The 14071-nt window shown below is 43.3% G+C and overlaps 1 protein-coding gene across 1 annotated transcript in view; it reads left to right on the forward strand.

Moving 5' to 3' along the window:
• CACNA2D3 (calcium voltage-gated channel auxiliary subunit alpha2delta 3) overlaps positions 1-14071 on the forward strand; it is an 857341-nt gene that overhangs the window by 382747 nt on the left and 460523 nt on the right. Inside the window, exons 6-8 of the mRNA XM_047096680.1 lie at positions 2812-2943; positions 10952-11012; positions 11105-11255. Coding sequence (XP_046952636.1) covers positions 2812-2943; positions 10952-11012; positions 11105-11255 — 344 coding nt within the window. The remainder of the gene's footprint in view (positions 1-2811; positions 2944-10951; positions 11013-11104; positions 11256-14071) is intronic.

Genomic DNA, 14071 nt, shown 5'->3' on the forward strand with positions numbered 1-14071 from the left:
AGATGATGAATAATGGACAGCAGTTCTAGATTTTCCCTTCTATTAAAATTGCTTGCTAAGCAAGATTGTGAAATCAATATACTGTGATTGTTTTACAAGCCAGAGGACATGTTATCTCAAATATTTGATCAAATAGGTGTGTGTAACACAGCCCTCATTTTAACTAGACCATATTCTTTAGTGATTCTCCTGCCCTTGTTCACCGTGCCCTGGGAAAATCAAAGCCCCCTTTTCTTAAAGAGGCATAATTTCAGAGCGACATTTAGTGTCAAAATGATTGTTGAAATAACCTCTGACTATCACAATTCTTTTTGCATTTCTGAAGGTGCTCACAGGTCCCCAAGGGGCAACCCTAAGTTTCTAGGACCACCTTGGGGTATGAGTGGCCTTTTACTACCCCCAAAGAAATCACAGTCAAGAAAAAAGAATCTCTAACTGGAAACTGTTTGCTTAACATGTTGAGACAGTGAGTGAGGGAAATGGAATTTTTGCTTCTAATTGTGGAAAGTTTTTATATGATGGCAACATAATTGAGGCCATTGATGGAGGAGGCAAGAACCATGGAGTTTTCAGTGTCATTATTGTATTTACATCTTTGTGGATTAATTTCAGTGGCTTTTGTAACAAGGAGTGAGTCACAGTAATTATTGTCAAGCTTGTACAGGAGCAGAAAAGGGTTCCATTTTCCAGGATTGTGAGGATAAAGTCTTTCTCAAAATTACTTTGTGGTAAAAGGTTGAATTGGTCATTTTCACTCTCCGAGCCTATGATGTGGTTTACTATAGTTTATAAGAGTTTGAGCACTTACGTTGAGGTGAGATTCAGAATCCCACGTGTCTATTGAATCTGGGTAAGCAATCTGAAAGAATAAGACAGGCTGGAGGTAAGACAATACAAGACACCATGTCTGCCTGCTGGGTTAGGCGCCATTTTGTGGGCTCTTTCTCAGACCTCTTCAGATGGGCATCTTGGGGGCAGCAGTCTGGCAATGGGCAGGCCACTGTGGAGGAGGGATGGGGTGCACTGTGCCAACAGTGAGTTTCCTTGTCACTGTACCTAATTCACATGACCATTTCTAGCATTATTTTGCTAATTGGCTTACTATGCAACTTGAGGACTAGAGTGACCAAATCTGTCTTTGGTCACTCCCGTGGTGTAGAATGCAGGAATCTTTGGAATAAAGATGCCATGGTGGGATTTCTGTGACTTGGGGTCCCACAGGAAGTTCTGTTGAGGGTGTTGGAATCCAGGTGAATGGAATTGCTCCATTGATGACTTTCTGAATGCCTTTTGCTGTTTGTGGTCTTCTGTAGATTTGTTTAGCCTTTCAAATAGCCCTTTAATATGTGTATTATTATCCCATTTATAAATCACAGATCAGAAGCTTTGTCACTGATGAGTTGGATGCTTTTAGGAAAGAACCTAACTTCTTGGTACTCCGTTTCTACTTGTGGAGCATGGAGGTTACTAATGGCGCCTGTCTTGGAGGGCTGTGGTAGAGGCAATGGGAGATGAGCTAAGTACGTGCTTGCACCACGGGAGAGACTCAGTAAAGATTTCTGCTCCTTCCCCTCCTCTTCCTCATCATTAACATGCTCACCCTGTTGTCATTCTTACGTTCATCATGCTGGGACTGGATGGTGATCTCCCCTCTTAACAGAATTATGCTTTATGTGGCATCATTTTGAAACAGGATCTTAAGAAGTTTAAGAAAAAGTGGATGGTCACCAAGCATCCTTAGTGATCCATCTTTCTTCAACCACTATGCCAAAATAAAATACTTATTGTCCTTCTTTGCCTTTGCCCTTAATTTTTATCTGTGGACGGAAGGCAAAGAGTTAGCTTTGGGCTGCCAAGGGTGAAGAAAAGAGATTTATTCATGGGATCACAAGGGAAGAAGAGTAGACGGTTGTGATGAGCAACCTTTGTTTTATTCATCTATCCATCCATTCATCTCTTTAAAAAAATTTTTTTTAATGTTTATTTATTTTGGAGAGAGAGAACAGGACAGAGCACAAGCAGGGGAGGGGCAGAAAGAGAAGGAGACACAGAATCTGAAGCAGGCTTCAGGCCCTGAGCTGTCAGCACAGAGCCTGACTCGGGGTTCGAACTCACGAACCGTGAGATCATGACCTGAGCCGAAGTCCAATGCTTAACCAACTGAGCCATCCAGACACCCCATCCATTCATCTCTTCATGTGTCCATAAATGTCTGGAATTTCTGCCATGTGCTGGTCAAAGGGGCACAGCAGAAGACCACATGAAATGGTTCCTGCCCTCCTGGAGTTCACCATTTGCTGAACAAAAGAGGTAGAGAGATGTAGTTATGTAATTGCAATTTATTTATTTTTTTTTAAAAAAGCAAACTTCTAAGTCAGGGGTGAAGAGAATTGGAACAGGACCATGTTGGCTGAGGTCATTGCAATGAGAGAAAACACATTTTTCCTGTTTTTATTGCTGGGTTCTGACCCAGGAGAGGCAAAAGGTGGAAAATAATGCTTAGAAGGTCTCTCTCTGCTTTCTCAAGAACTCTGTGCTGTACAAGGTTGAAAGTTACAAATAAAGGGATGTATTTTTCAAGTAAGGAGTCATCAATAAAGGCTCCTGGGTGGCTCTGGGGGCTTGGGCAGGATGAGGAATCCCTGATGTATGGAGTTCCCAGGAGCTAAATGTTTGGGAAGCTATAACTTTCTTCACAGCTTCCTGTAAGATGAGTCTCATGCTGCTGCTATCTGCCAGCTCCAAGGGACGCCAGCCGGGGTTCTCTCTCACTTTGGTTTGTAACTTTCTCTTCTCTCTGTTTCTTTTCAGACCCAGCAATCGTCAATGGGGTTTATTGGTCCGAATCCCTAAACAAAGTTTTCGTAGATAACTTTGATCGTGACCCATCTCTCATATGGCAGTACTTTGGAAGTGCAAAGGGCTTTTTTAGGCAGTATCCAGGTGAGTATCCCTGCCTTGAGAATTATGATTGAGATTAATGACCCTGTGATATTTTTCTTTCATGTTCAGTGTTAAAATTTTCCCCCTCCCATTAGGAGAAAATGAAAGATTAAATTCAAATCTGTTATATCTATTGTCATGGTCCAGATAGGCGCGGTAGCATGGGGTCCGTACACACACACACAGGACATGGGGTCCGTACACACACATGGGGTCCGTACACACACACAGGCACGTGGTTTCCACATCTTTCTCAATAGAGCAGTTCATCGAGCTGCACCAAAAGTGAGGAGTTGGGGTGTGAGACACACCATATTTGATCTTTCTGGACAAGAGTTTGCTTTATTACTATTACTACTACTATAGTTACTATCATCATTGTTATTACCGTGGAAAGGAACAAGTCATAATTGGGCTGAATTTTAAATTCTGACCAAAGGGGTAAGAAATGGAACATGTGAGGGGCGCCTGGGTGGCTCAGTCGGTTCAGCGTCTGACTTCGGCTTAGGTCATGATCTCGCGGTTCGCGGGTTTGAGCCCCGCGTCGGGCTCTGTGTGGACAGCTCAGAGCCTGGAGCCTGCTTCGGGTTCTGTGTCTCCCTCTCTCTCCACCCCTCCCCTGCTTGCACCCTGTCTCTCAAAAATGAATAAATGTTAAAAAAAAAATAGAAAAAAAAAAAGAGAAATGGAAACTATGAACTGAGGTTTCCCCACTCCAGAGCTGACCGCCTCGGAGGAAGAGCTCGGACTGGCCCAAGCACCGCCGATGGCACCAGCTCATCTTCAGGGCCGCCAAAAGCACCCTCAGATGGTATGTTCATCAGAGTTTGTCCATCATACCTTTGGAACAGGTGTTCCTGAGGCCTCCCCAGACCTCCACTTTGCAATAAGAATTTAATTCTGGCTTGGTTTGAATTTTAATTAAGAAGGGAAGTTTTAATTTTGCTCACAAGTTGTGAAAACAGGACTCGAGGCTGCAATTGTGCCAACATCACAGCTGCAGAAATTAACAAGCTCAACCTAAAAGAAGGAAAAAACTCCCGGCATAATCTTGGAGCAATTAAGTGGAGACTTTTATGTTTTCATTAAGTAAGACTAGGCACCTGATGTCTTCCCACTTTGAGGCACAGAGACCGCCAGCCTCCGCCTCGAGGAGCCGTTTGCCCTGCACACAGCATCTGTCCCCTGAGACTTGCCTGCCAAGTGTCTGCTTTGCCAGATTATTCGACATTTCCCAAGAGTTGTGTTCAGCGGGGCACACGTGGTTCCTCCTGGAGCTCACAGAAATTTAAACAATAAGCATCCTAGTAAAGATAATGTTATAATAAACAGTGGTCTATTAAAGTTCCAGTGTCACCAAATTGCAATCTGTTTTGATACACTCAACAGAGAGCAAATTTAACGCAGATGTTGCTGAAAATAAAGCGTGGGGGAGGGCTGATCCATAGACGAAGCTACAGGGACCTCTTACCATCTTACCACGTGGTGTTTGGATGAGGGTGGAGCCGATAAGAAGAAACCATAGATCATCTTTTGTCTCCGCCAGCAGGAAGTCCTTAAACTATGGTCATGAGGAAATTTGAAAAAAAAAAAAAAAAAAAAAAACGGCGGCGGGGGGGGGAGGGTGGTGCAGTAGACATCTCAGGCTGCCATAACAAAATACCACACACTGGGTGGTTTAAGCAGCAGGTGTTCATTTCTCATAGTTCTGGAGTCTGGGGAGTCTAAGATCAAGGTGCTGGCAGACTTGGTTCTTGGTGAGAGCCCTCTTTCTGGCTTGCAGATGGCTACCTTCTCCTTGTAGCTGCACATGGTAGGGAGCCAAAGCTCAGGTATTTCTTACTCTTCCTAGAAGGGCACTAATCCCACCGTGGGAGCTCCATCCTTCTGACCTCATCTAAACCTAAGTACCTCCGGAAGGCCTCACCTCTGCATACTGTCACACAGGGTCATGTTGGTTTTCAACCTATGAATTTGGTGGCAGGGACAAACATCCATAACAAAAGGACATCCTCATGAAGGGTGTATCTAACAGGGGAGATGAATTTATGTACAAGGTTTTTAATCAGTCAGAGCCATCGACTCAGAAATACTTACATTTTTGTGACATTTGTGGCAGAATTTTAACTTTGTAAAATTCCTGCATCTTTTCTGTGCTAGTAAAGACACGAGTCATGGTCCTATGGTGTTTCACTGCCCTATTAATGTCTTGTGGTCACTCAGTGCTTGGTTCTGAACAGAAAACACACCTCTTGTCTCTTGGACACAAAATGATTGTTAGAAGAATGACTCATGGACATTTTTTTGCTAGGATTTTTTATCTTCAGGAAACTTCGTTCCATGTTTAGAGTGGTATAATAGTATGAATCAGTGGTAAGTCTGCATGTTCTTAAAGAGAAGGGATATTTCTTCATTCTTCATTCAGTGTGTGCTGAGTTCTTGTTTTGTTCCAAGCACTATGAGAGGCTAAAATGGTGAACTTAATAGAAAAGGTCTCTGCCCTCATGAAGTTCCCTCTTGTGGGAAAATGCATTCCTCAGGATTTTGGTTGCAAGTGACAGAAACTGCATTCTAGCTAGCTCCAACAAGGAATACATTTATTGGCTCAGGTAACTTGAATTCTAGGGAATGTGCTGTTTTGAGACATGGCTGGATCCAGTATTCAGCATTGTCATTTGGATTTTGAATCTTTCCTTCCCTCTTTCCTCTCCACCTTCCTCTATTCTGACCATGTTTCACTGGCAGGTGATCTCCTAGTGATGGAGAATATGGCTGTGTGCTTGCAGGATTATTTCTCACTATGGTCCCAGAGGAAGAGAGAGCATCTGTCCTAGTGGCTTAGATGTAAGTCCAAGGATTATTCTGGTCTGGGTCACATGCCCACAGCCTCAAGTGAGGGAGACTGGACAGTGGTAGGGCTAGCCATCTGAAACCATGGGGATTGATCAGGATTACATTACTGTGGCCTCGCTTGGTGGGGATCCCCAAAGGAAGGAACAGGGAACATGAGGGAGACAGACAGGTGAACAGGTCATGATGGTACAGTGTGTTTAATGCTAACATGGGGGAAATAGAAGGTGCTAGAGGATCACTAAGAAGGAGGGCAATCTCAACTTCTGTAGGTGGGAGCATGGAGTTCTCAGAAGGGGGATTTTAGTCAACATCACCCTAATAAAGTACCTGGGATGATGTTGTCTCTTTCTGAATAGATTTACACAGGCCTTTACAAGTTCAGTGTAGGGCCTTTAACCATGTGGCAACACTTCCATGCGCTGTCTTTTGGATGATGTAAGTGTTCTATATCTATAGCACCTGTTATGGTAACCAACGGCCACATGTGGCTATTGAGCATGTGAGATGTGCCTGGCGAAGACAGGGGAACTAAAATATGAGTTTTATTTAACTTCAATTAACTTAAATCTAAAATTAAACAGCCACATGTGGCTAGTAGCTGGCATGTTCAGCTGTGTAACTCTATGGGTAAAGACTTTTGTAGTCTGATACCCAGTTTCCAAGGTACTGGCCTACCTTTTAGTTCCTGTATTACAAAAAGGTCTCACTGAGCAGAGAGAGAACTCTGGTTAGGCTCTTCTGAACAGCAACAGCCACAACAGCAACAAAATACAGATAACGGGTCTTTGAGCTCTGCAGGATTTGTTACTCAGGCCTTATCAAAGCTCTGCTTTTTCATTGTCATCCTTGGGCATCTTTGGGAGTACGGTTAATATTAATATAATATTAATATTAATGCTGATCATAGTGATAGTGACCATCATTTATTGAGCACTGTCCTAGGCATCTATACAAGCATTGTCTGGTTTAATCCTCAATAATTCTATGGGCTGGAGCTACTATAAAATGCATTTCACCAATGAGAAAGCAGACCAAGGGGTTAACTGACCAAGCCACACCAGCAGGATAGGAGGGAGTTGGTAATGGTGTTAATATTTTCACCACGTCTTTCATGCTTTGTTCTTATGTCAGTTCTTAATCTATAAAATATGAATTCTGGCCTGTAATCCTGAGCCATCAGGCTTTCAATCCCCATCTCCTTTGCTAAGATATCTGCCCCAGGAGGACAGAGACGTTTGGCTATCACTCTGGTACCATCATCAACAATAACATAGTGTATAGGTGTTCAGTACATATTTTTGAATGAATTAATCACTCAGTGGACCAAAATCTACCAGACATATTGGTCTCATCACACTGTTAGTAGCAGCCCTGCCTCCTCAGATACAGTAGAGTTACTGCCTCTCTGAGAAGCTGGTCACTGGCTATAGTCGGTGGGACACAGTGACTAAGTAGGGAACTGGCATAAATACATTACAAAGCTATGCTCCCTTTCTTTTCTCTATTGCTTCCCTCCTCAAAGTCTTCCTGAGCCAATGACTACATAATTCCTTTTATCTTGAGATTCATTCCCCAACCAACCTGGGTGGGATCCCAAAAGGCATAGTGGCAATTCTAGAAATTATATAGCTCATGGGGTGCTTCTTGGCTACGTATCAATTTCCTGGTTCTCAAAGATTTAAGATGAGCCAACTGTTATTTCTCGGTGATTTAAAGTTCTTTGAACAGTTTCAAAATATCTGTGTGTACAAAAAATTATATACTGAAAAGTTGATATATCCTAGGGGAGATAGTACCAGCTGAGACAGGGTTGCCTGGTGTTTGCCTCCAAAAACACATTTTGTTTTGATATTGGGAAAGGAAGGGCTCAGTGGTCCAATTAGTTTGGTAAATGCTGCCTCTACTGAGCCAGTTATGGAGATTCAAGATGCTATAAACAGATTAAAGGCCCACGGTATCCATCCCATGGCATAGAAACCAGTTTTACTTTTATTCATTCAACTCATGCTGACAGCCCGGAGGACTTCTCATAGGACATCTTCATGTAACGCCTGTGTAAGGAAGAGCATGGTGACGTGGCATTTGGGAAATAAGTCCTATGGTCATAACTGGCAATCTCAGGAAAATCTTTTGAACTCTGAGAGACTGGAGTCCCTGCTATGAGTTGAAAATTTTGACCCAAGTGCCAGGTTTGGGCAAGATGTCTCCTCGGTGCTCATCCAGTCCTGACTTGAGTCAAGTTATGACCTTTATTGTTCTACCTTAGGCCACTATGCCTAGAACTGTCTCAAGGTACTGTCTTAATCCCCACTCAATGTATACCTCACGTCCTGACTGGGAAAGGCCTGGGTCTCATGGTTCCTGCTGCCACCCAGGCTCCTTTCCTTTGTCAGAGACATTCTCTATGCACAGCCATACCAGAATTCCTCCGGTTCCTTGAACTTGACATGCTCTTTTCAATCTCAGGACCTTTACACATTTCATTCTTTATGCCTGGGATATTCTTGTTCACCCTGTGGCTACCACTTTTGTTTTATGAGTCCTACCCATATGTAGTGGGTTGAATAATATCTCCCTCCAAATTTATGTCCTCCTGGAGCCTCAGAATGTGACCTTACTTGGAATTAAGGTCTTTGTAGTTGTAAATAAGTAAGTTGGGATGAGATCACACTGAATTAGAGTAGACCCTAAATCCAGTATGACTGATACCTTTATAAGAGGAGAGGACTGACACAGAGGGAAGACAGGGGCAGAGATTGTACACTAATGTAGCCTCAGGCACTTCTCCTTTGTGACATCTCTGGTTCCTGGGATTTCTTATCCTTTGCCAGCTTCCCTGCCCAGCATGAGGCTTCCTGAGGGCAGGCAGGGGCCAGGCCTGTCCTTCCCAGTCAAGGCTCTGGGGTTGTCCCATCTGTTCCACTTTCCTTGGAATTATATCCTTTATAAGGTTTTCCCAACAGACTCATTTCATGTCAACTTTTTCAAAAAGCACCTAGTAGGGCAGTGCTTGGAATTGGAAGGAGTTCCAAGCCCACGTGCAGGTGCAGGGGAATGATCTCAATCCAAAAGGAGAGCACTGAGTGTCATTAATCCCTTCCCCCCAGGCCCTAGCCTAAATGCTGGAACTGTAAAAAGAATTGCACATTTTCTTGTCCCAGTGGGGCACACAGAGATGGGGCTGAGATGGGGAGGAAGGACAGCAAAGTGGGGAGGAGTGAAGCAGGATCAGACACAGTCCTTGTCTAAGAACAGTCACCACAATTTAATTTGAGAAACGAACATCCGCTGAAGGTCTACCATGGGTCAACACGTTATAAAATAATTATCTTTATTTGGGCTAAAACCAACTCTTTGTGAACTTATAAATTGGAACATTACCTGGCCTCATCATGGTTAGAATTTCAGTGTGTGTTAAGACCATACTATCCTAACTATACTTGGCTTTACACAAAGCAGTGTATCTGTTTTATTTTATTTTATTTTATTTTATTTTATTTTATTTTATTTTATTTTATCTTATTTTATTTTAAACGTTTATTTATTTATTTTGAGAGAGAGAGAGAGAGCATGTGCAAGCAGGAGAAAGGCACAGAGAGAGGGAGAGAGAGAATTCCAAGCAGGTTCTGCTCTGTCAGTGCAGAGCCCAATCCGGGGCTTGATCTCATGAACCATGAGATCATGACCTGTGCCAAAATCAGGAATCAAACACCCAACTTACTGAGCCACCCAGGTGCCCTTCCATTATATTTTAAATAAATTGTGTTTTTGTCCCTTGGTGTGCAATATCATGTCAGTTTTACTTTACCTTCATTGCCTAGTGACCTTCAATTGGCAGGGGCTTCTCATACTTCTGTTTTCTGATTTGGTACAGGAAACTCTTTACATTAGGCCCATTTGTAGGTGGGACATGTAGGTACAAGGAGAACAGAATAAAATGATTTTTGGGTAACAAACGGCCATCTCATGGTTTTCTGAGTAATAATTTGGGAGTGTTATCTCAGACACATATTATTATTTCAGTGTGGTCCAGAAAGTTGGCCATCAGTAACTGGAAAGGAGACTCCCACTGCTACCATTTGAGTCAGGATTTCTTCCTGTGAAAATCAGTTTTCTCTTTTTATTTTCTTAACTCTAATGTCTGTATTTCAAATCCATTCCTGAGCAGCATTAATGGTTGAAAACAATGATTTGCTATCTTATTTTTAGGGAGCACTTTTCTTTTTAAATGAAATTTTATTCTTAAAAACCAAGTTGTAAATAGAGAATGTTAACCTTGGATGTATCCCGACCAGTCTGCAAACCACAAGATGAAGGATATGGGATCCTATCTTACACATGGGGAAAACTCCCCAGGCTTCAAAGCCTGAAATTCAAACTTTGTAATGCAGCATAATTAGGACCATTTTTTTCCCATTTCAGTTGTAGAAAACCAGGCCAGTATTCCTGATGGTAAATACAAGAGTGAGGGGAAGACAGGCCTGTGTATATTCTTTTTTTTTTTAAATGTTTATTTATTATTTTTGAGAGACAGAGCTCGAGCAGGGGAGGGGAGGGGCAGAGAGAGAGAGGGAAACACAGAATCTGAAGAGCTGTCAGCACAGAGCCCGACGCGGGGCTTGAACTCACAAACCATGAGATCATGACCTGAGCCAAAGTTGGACGCTTAACCAACTGAGCAACCCAAGCGCCCCAGGCCTGTGTATATTCTAAGATGGAAATGTATCGAGCTCCTACCTGCCATGCTACACACATCGCGTTACCTGGACCCAGAGACATGGCCTGACTCTGCCCCGAAGTCTATGAGTGATGCTGCCAGGTTCAACAACTTGCTGGACAGTGAGAAATGACCTTGGCTAATTTCATCATTAGCCACGGGAAGGGGCTGGAGTCCTGTCCTTCCCTGAGAGACAAACGTACTGAAGATGTCCCCACTCTCCAGCAGGCCTTAAAGCAACTGAGCTAAGGCCATGTTTGCTATAGTGTTCTAGCCCTGAAGCACCTTCCCTGAGCCGGTGATGGAGCATGTGATGAGCTGGTCATTGCATGTGATTTTTCACCCTGTCTGTTCAATCAGCAAAGCAGAGCAGCCTTGAAATGCTATGAATAAATATTTGGAGTTCCTGGGTTTCTCATAACTCTATTTTTCTTCTAGGGATTAAATGGGAACCAGATGAGAATGGAGTCATTGCCTTTGACTGCAGGAACCGAAAATGGTAGGAAATGGTCAAACCTCTTAGTTACTTTTTAAAGAGAACTTGTGGAGAGGTTCATAATTCATTTTTTGCTTAATTTTCCCCTGACCTAGGTACATCCAAGCAGCAACTTCTCCGAAAGACGTGGTCATTTTAGTGGACGTCAGTGGCAGCATGAAAGGGCTCCGTCTGACTATTGCAAAGCAAACCGTCTCATCTATTCTGGATACGCTGGGGGATGATGACTTTTTCAACATAATTGCTGTGAGTGCAGCTGTTTTGTGCTTTCTCTGTGCTTTGGGTTCATTTGATCTTTTAGCAGCAACCGGTTCACATTCTCATTGCTTTTGTACACACAACATTAGAAGTCCTGCCCGAGATGAGGACCAGTTAGCCCCATGTGAACTCCCTGAATCACGATGTTGGAATGGCTTTCAGAGTCTGGGAAAGCAGTTGAGCACATTTCCTCTCCTCACCTCGCACTCAGGCACTGCCATCTGGAAGAGTAGCACCAGATTTGGTTTTCCTGGGGAGCCAACCTTTTCAGAACCTTGGGGAATTAGGTCTTGCAAGATATTCCTCAGACGGCTAGTGGAGATTAACTTTAAGCTGGTTTGGTCTGAAGACCATGATAGGAATACTAATCACGATGACAAAACAACTATACTGTAGAGAGCTGTTTAAGGCTCACAGAACCCTTTGTCTCAGCTTCATAAACAAAAGTGCGTTTATTAAGTGCATACTGAATGCCATTCGCTTACCCTTCATATTTGCATGATCTTTTGTTCCTCACGGCAATTTTAGCATGGTTTTTGCATTTTCTCCGATGAGGCTGCTGGGGTTGCGAGGGTCAGTGAACTTGCCCAAGGTTATAGAACGGGGAGGTGGGAGACCCGGGACCCAAACAGGATAGTAATAACATGCTTCCTGGAAAGGAGCAATGGCTTCTGAATTCCATCTCCAGCTCTTTTTCCTCTTCTCCCCAATTCTCTGGTGTGAGTCTCATCACGCACCTTATGTCCCTCCTACTCTTTTTCCAAAAACTATAGCCACAACAAGCCTGCTTCCTTTCCCTGAGTACTTTACCAGGAGCTCCTGCCTGGTAGTCACCTGTGCTTTGCCGCACCACCTCTGCCTAGGACACTGAGTGGCTGCAAAAGGCAGTCAAGGCAGCGTGGTGTGGTGAACAGAGTGTGTGCTTTGGGGTCGGGACTTAGTTTTGAATAGTTCTGTCCCATACAGCAAGCTGCACATCTTGAGGCAAACTGTCAGCTGAAGCTTGAGTAATCACATTACCTGCAGAGTTGCTGCCAGGACTACCTGAGCTGGGGCACAGGAGCCCCCCCCCCCAATGGCAGGACATGAAAGAAGGGGTGTTGTTTGAAGAGTAGTGCAGACAGGCTCCAAGCATGTCCTTGCTGTGGTCTGTGTGGCTTCCCCAGGCTCCTGAGCAGATGTGTCATCATGGGATCCTGTATCTAGGCAGCCTTCTGCATGGGCACAGAGCCTACTTTTATTGGCGAGGCAGAGGGCACGGGTGTTTAAATGGTACTTAAATGGCTCGAATTAGTGTCCTGCCCGCATGCTTCTGATGAGACTGAGCAGGAAGGCACAACTGTGGGCCACCATGATTTGTAGCTTCAGATTTTTAAAAGCCCTAAAGAAGAAAAGGAAGAGAAGGAGAACAATAGATTCCATGGGAGCAGGGGTTAGGTTTGTTTATTCAACTATACCCAGTGCCCGAGGCAGTGCCTGGCAAATAGTGAGAGTGTAAATACTGCTGAAAGGATAATCCCTGCAGCTGCCTCACCCACCTTATGCCAGCCCTCATGAGTGTCCCATGTGGGGGATCTCATGGGATCTTCGCCCCAGCTCTGGGCACAGAGGAACCGACAGGTAGAAGCTACCATCTAGGGGTGCCCGGGCAGCTCGGTCGGTTAATGTTCAACTCTTGATTTTGGCTCAGGTCATGATCTCATGCTTCATGAGTTTGAGCCCCATGTTGGGCTCTGTGCTGTCAGCATGGAGCCCGCTTAGGATTCTCTGTTTCCCTCTCTCTCTCTCTCTTTCTCTCTCTCTGCCCATCCCCCACTGCCCGCAGGCTATCTCTTTCTTAAAATAAGTTAATAATAAGAATAATAAAAAGAAGATACCAGCTAGAGGTCACACAGCCAGAAAAAGTGGCCCAGTAAAAACTCAGAAACTGTCTGGCTTCACCTCATCCTGCTTCCTGAGCAGAAGTGAAGAGATCATAGTTGAGTGACTCAAACATCTTGCTGTGAAATTCTATGGCCCCAGGGCACAGTTCTTTAAGGAAACTTTCAGACAGAACTTCGCGGTTCTAAATTCGGAAAAGCTACTCTAGTTACCAGTCTCATTGTGAATATGCAAATGTAGCCTGATCCCCACACATCCTGAAGCATTTACAGATAAGAAGCAGCTAATTTGGGACTATCTTTCTTATTAATCTTTAATTACTCATTACAGAAGTATCAGAAATTAGCATAATAAGAAGTGCTAACTAATTACATTGTGGATCCTTTATCAGTCAGGATTTATTGTTCTGTTAACAAAACCAATCGATTGAAATAATCTCTGTAAGTTCATTAAGATATACAAACAGTGTCAACCCAATAATGAAGACGGAGTGATTAAGATAATTAAAAGCAGACATGCTAGTTATTATAGAATAGTTAAGGAAGAAAATTAATTAATTTTTTTTTACCCCAAATTGTCCCCTTATATAAAGAAACCCATTAGAGGTCCCATTAACCCTCACTGTACATCTGCTTGTAAGTTTTCAACATAAATGATCAACTTCGAGACCATTTACATAATTATTTGGACGATTAGGAAGATACTCTGAACTTTTTTATTTGAAGCCTCGATAGTAAAATTGTGAAGGCTGTCCCCCTAAGGGGTAAGAGAATGGATCAAATTCTTTAGTGAATTTATATTAAAAGCCCCGGGGTGAGAAAAGGAACCACTAATTAACAGTGACTTTTACACGTTGATTGTTTTATTATAGGCAACTTATGTAAAAATTTTAAACAATCAGAAAAGTTGCTATTCTCTTGCTG

This window comes from Lynx rufus, unplaced genomic scaffold, assembly GCF_022079265.1.
Source record: "Lynx rufus isolate CCGP_SWC_20201006 ecotype Redwood Valley unplaced genomic scaffold, mLynRuf1.p SCAF_4, whole genome shotgun sequence".
Taxonomy (NCBI): Eukaryota; Metazoa; Chordata; class Mammalia; order Carnivora; family Felidae; genus Lynx; species Lynx rufus.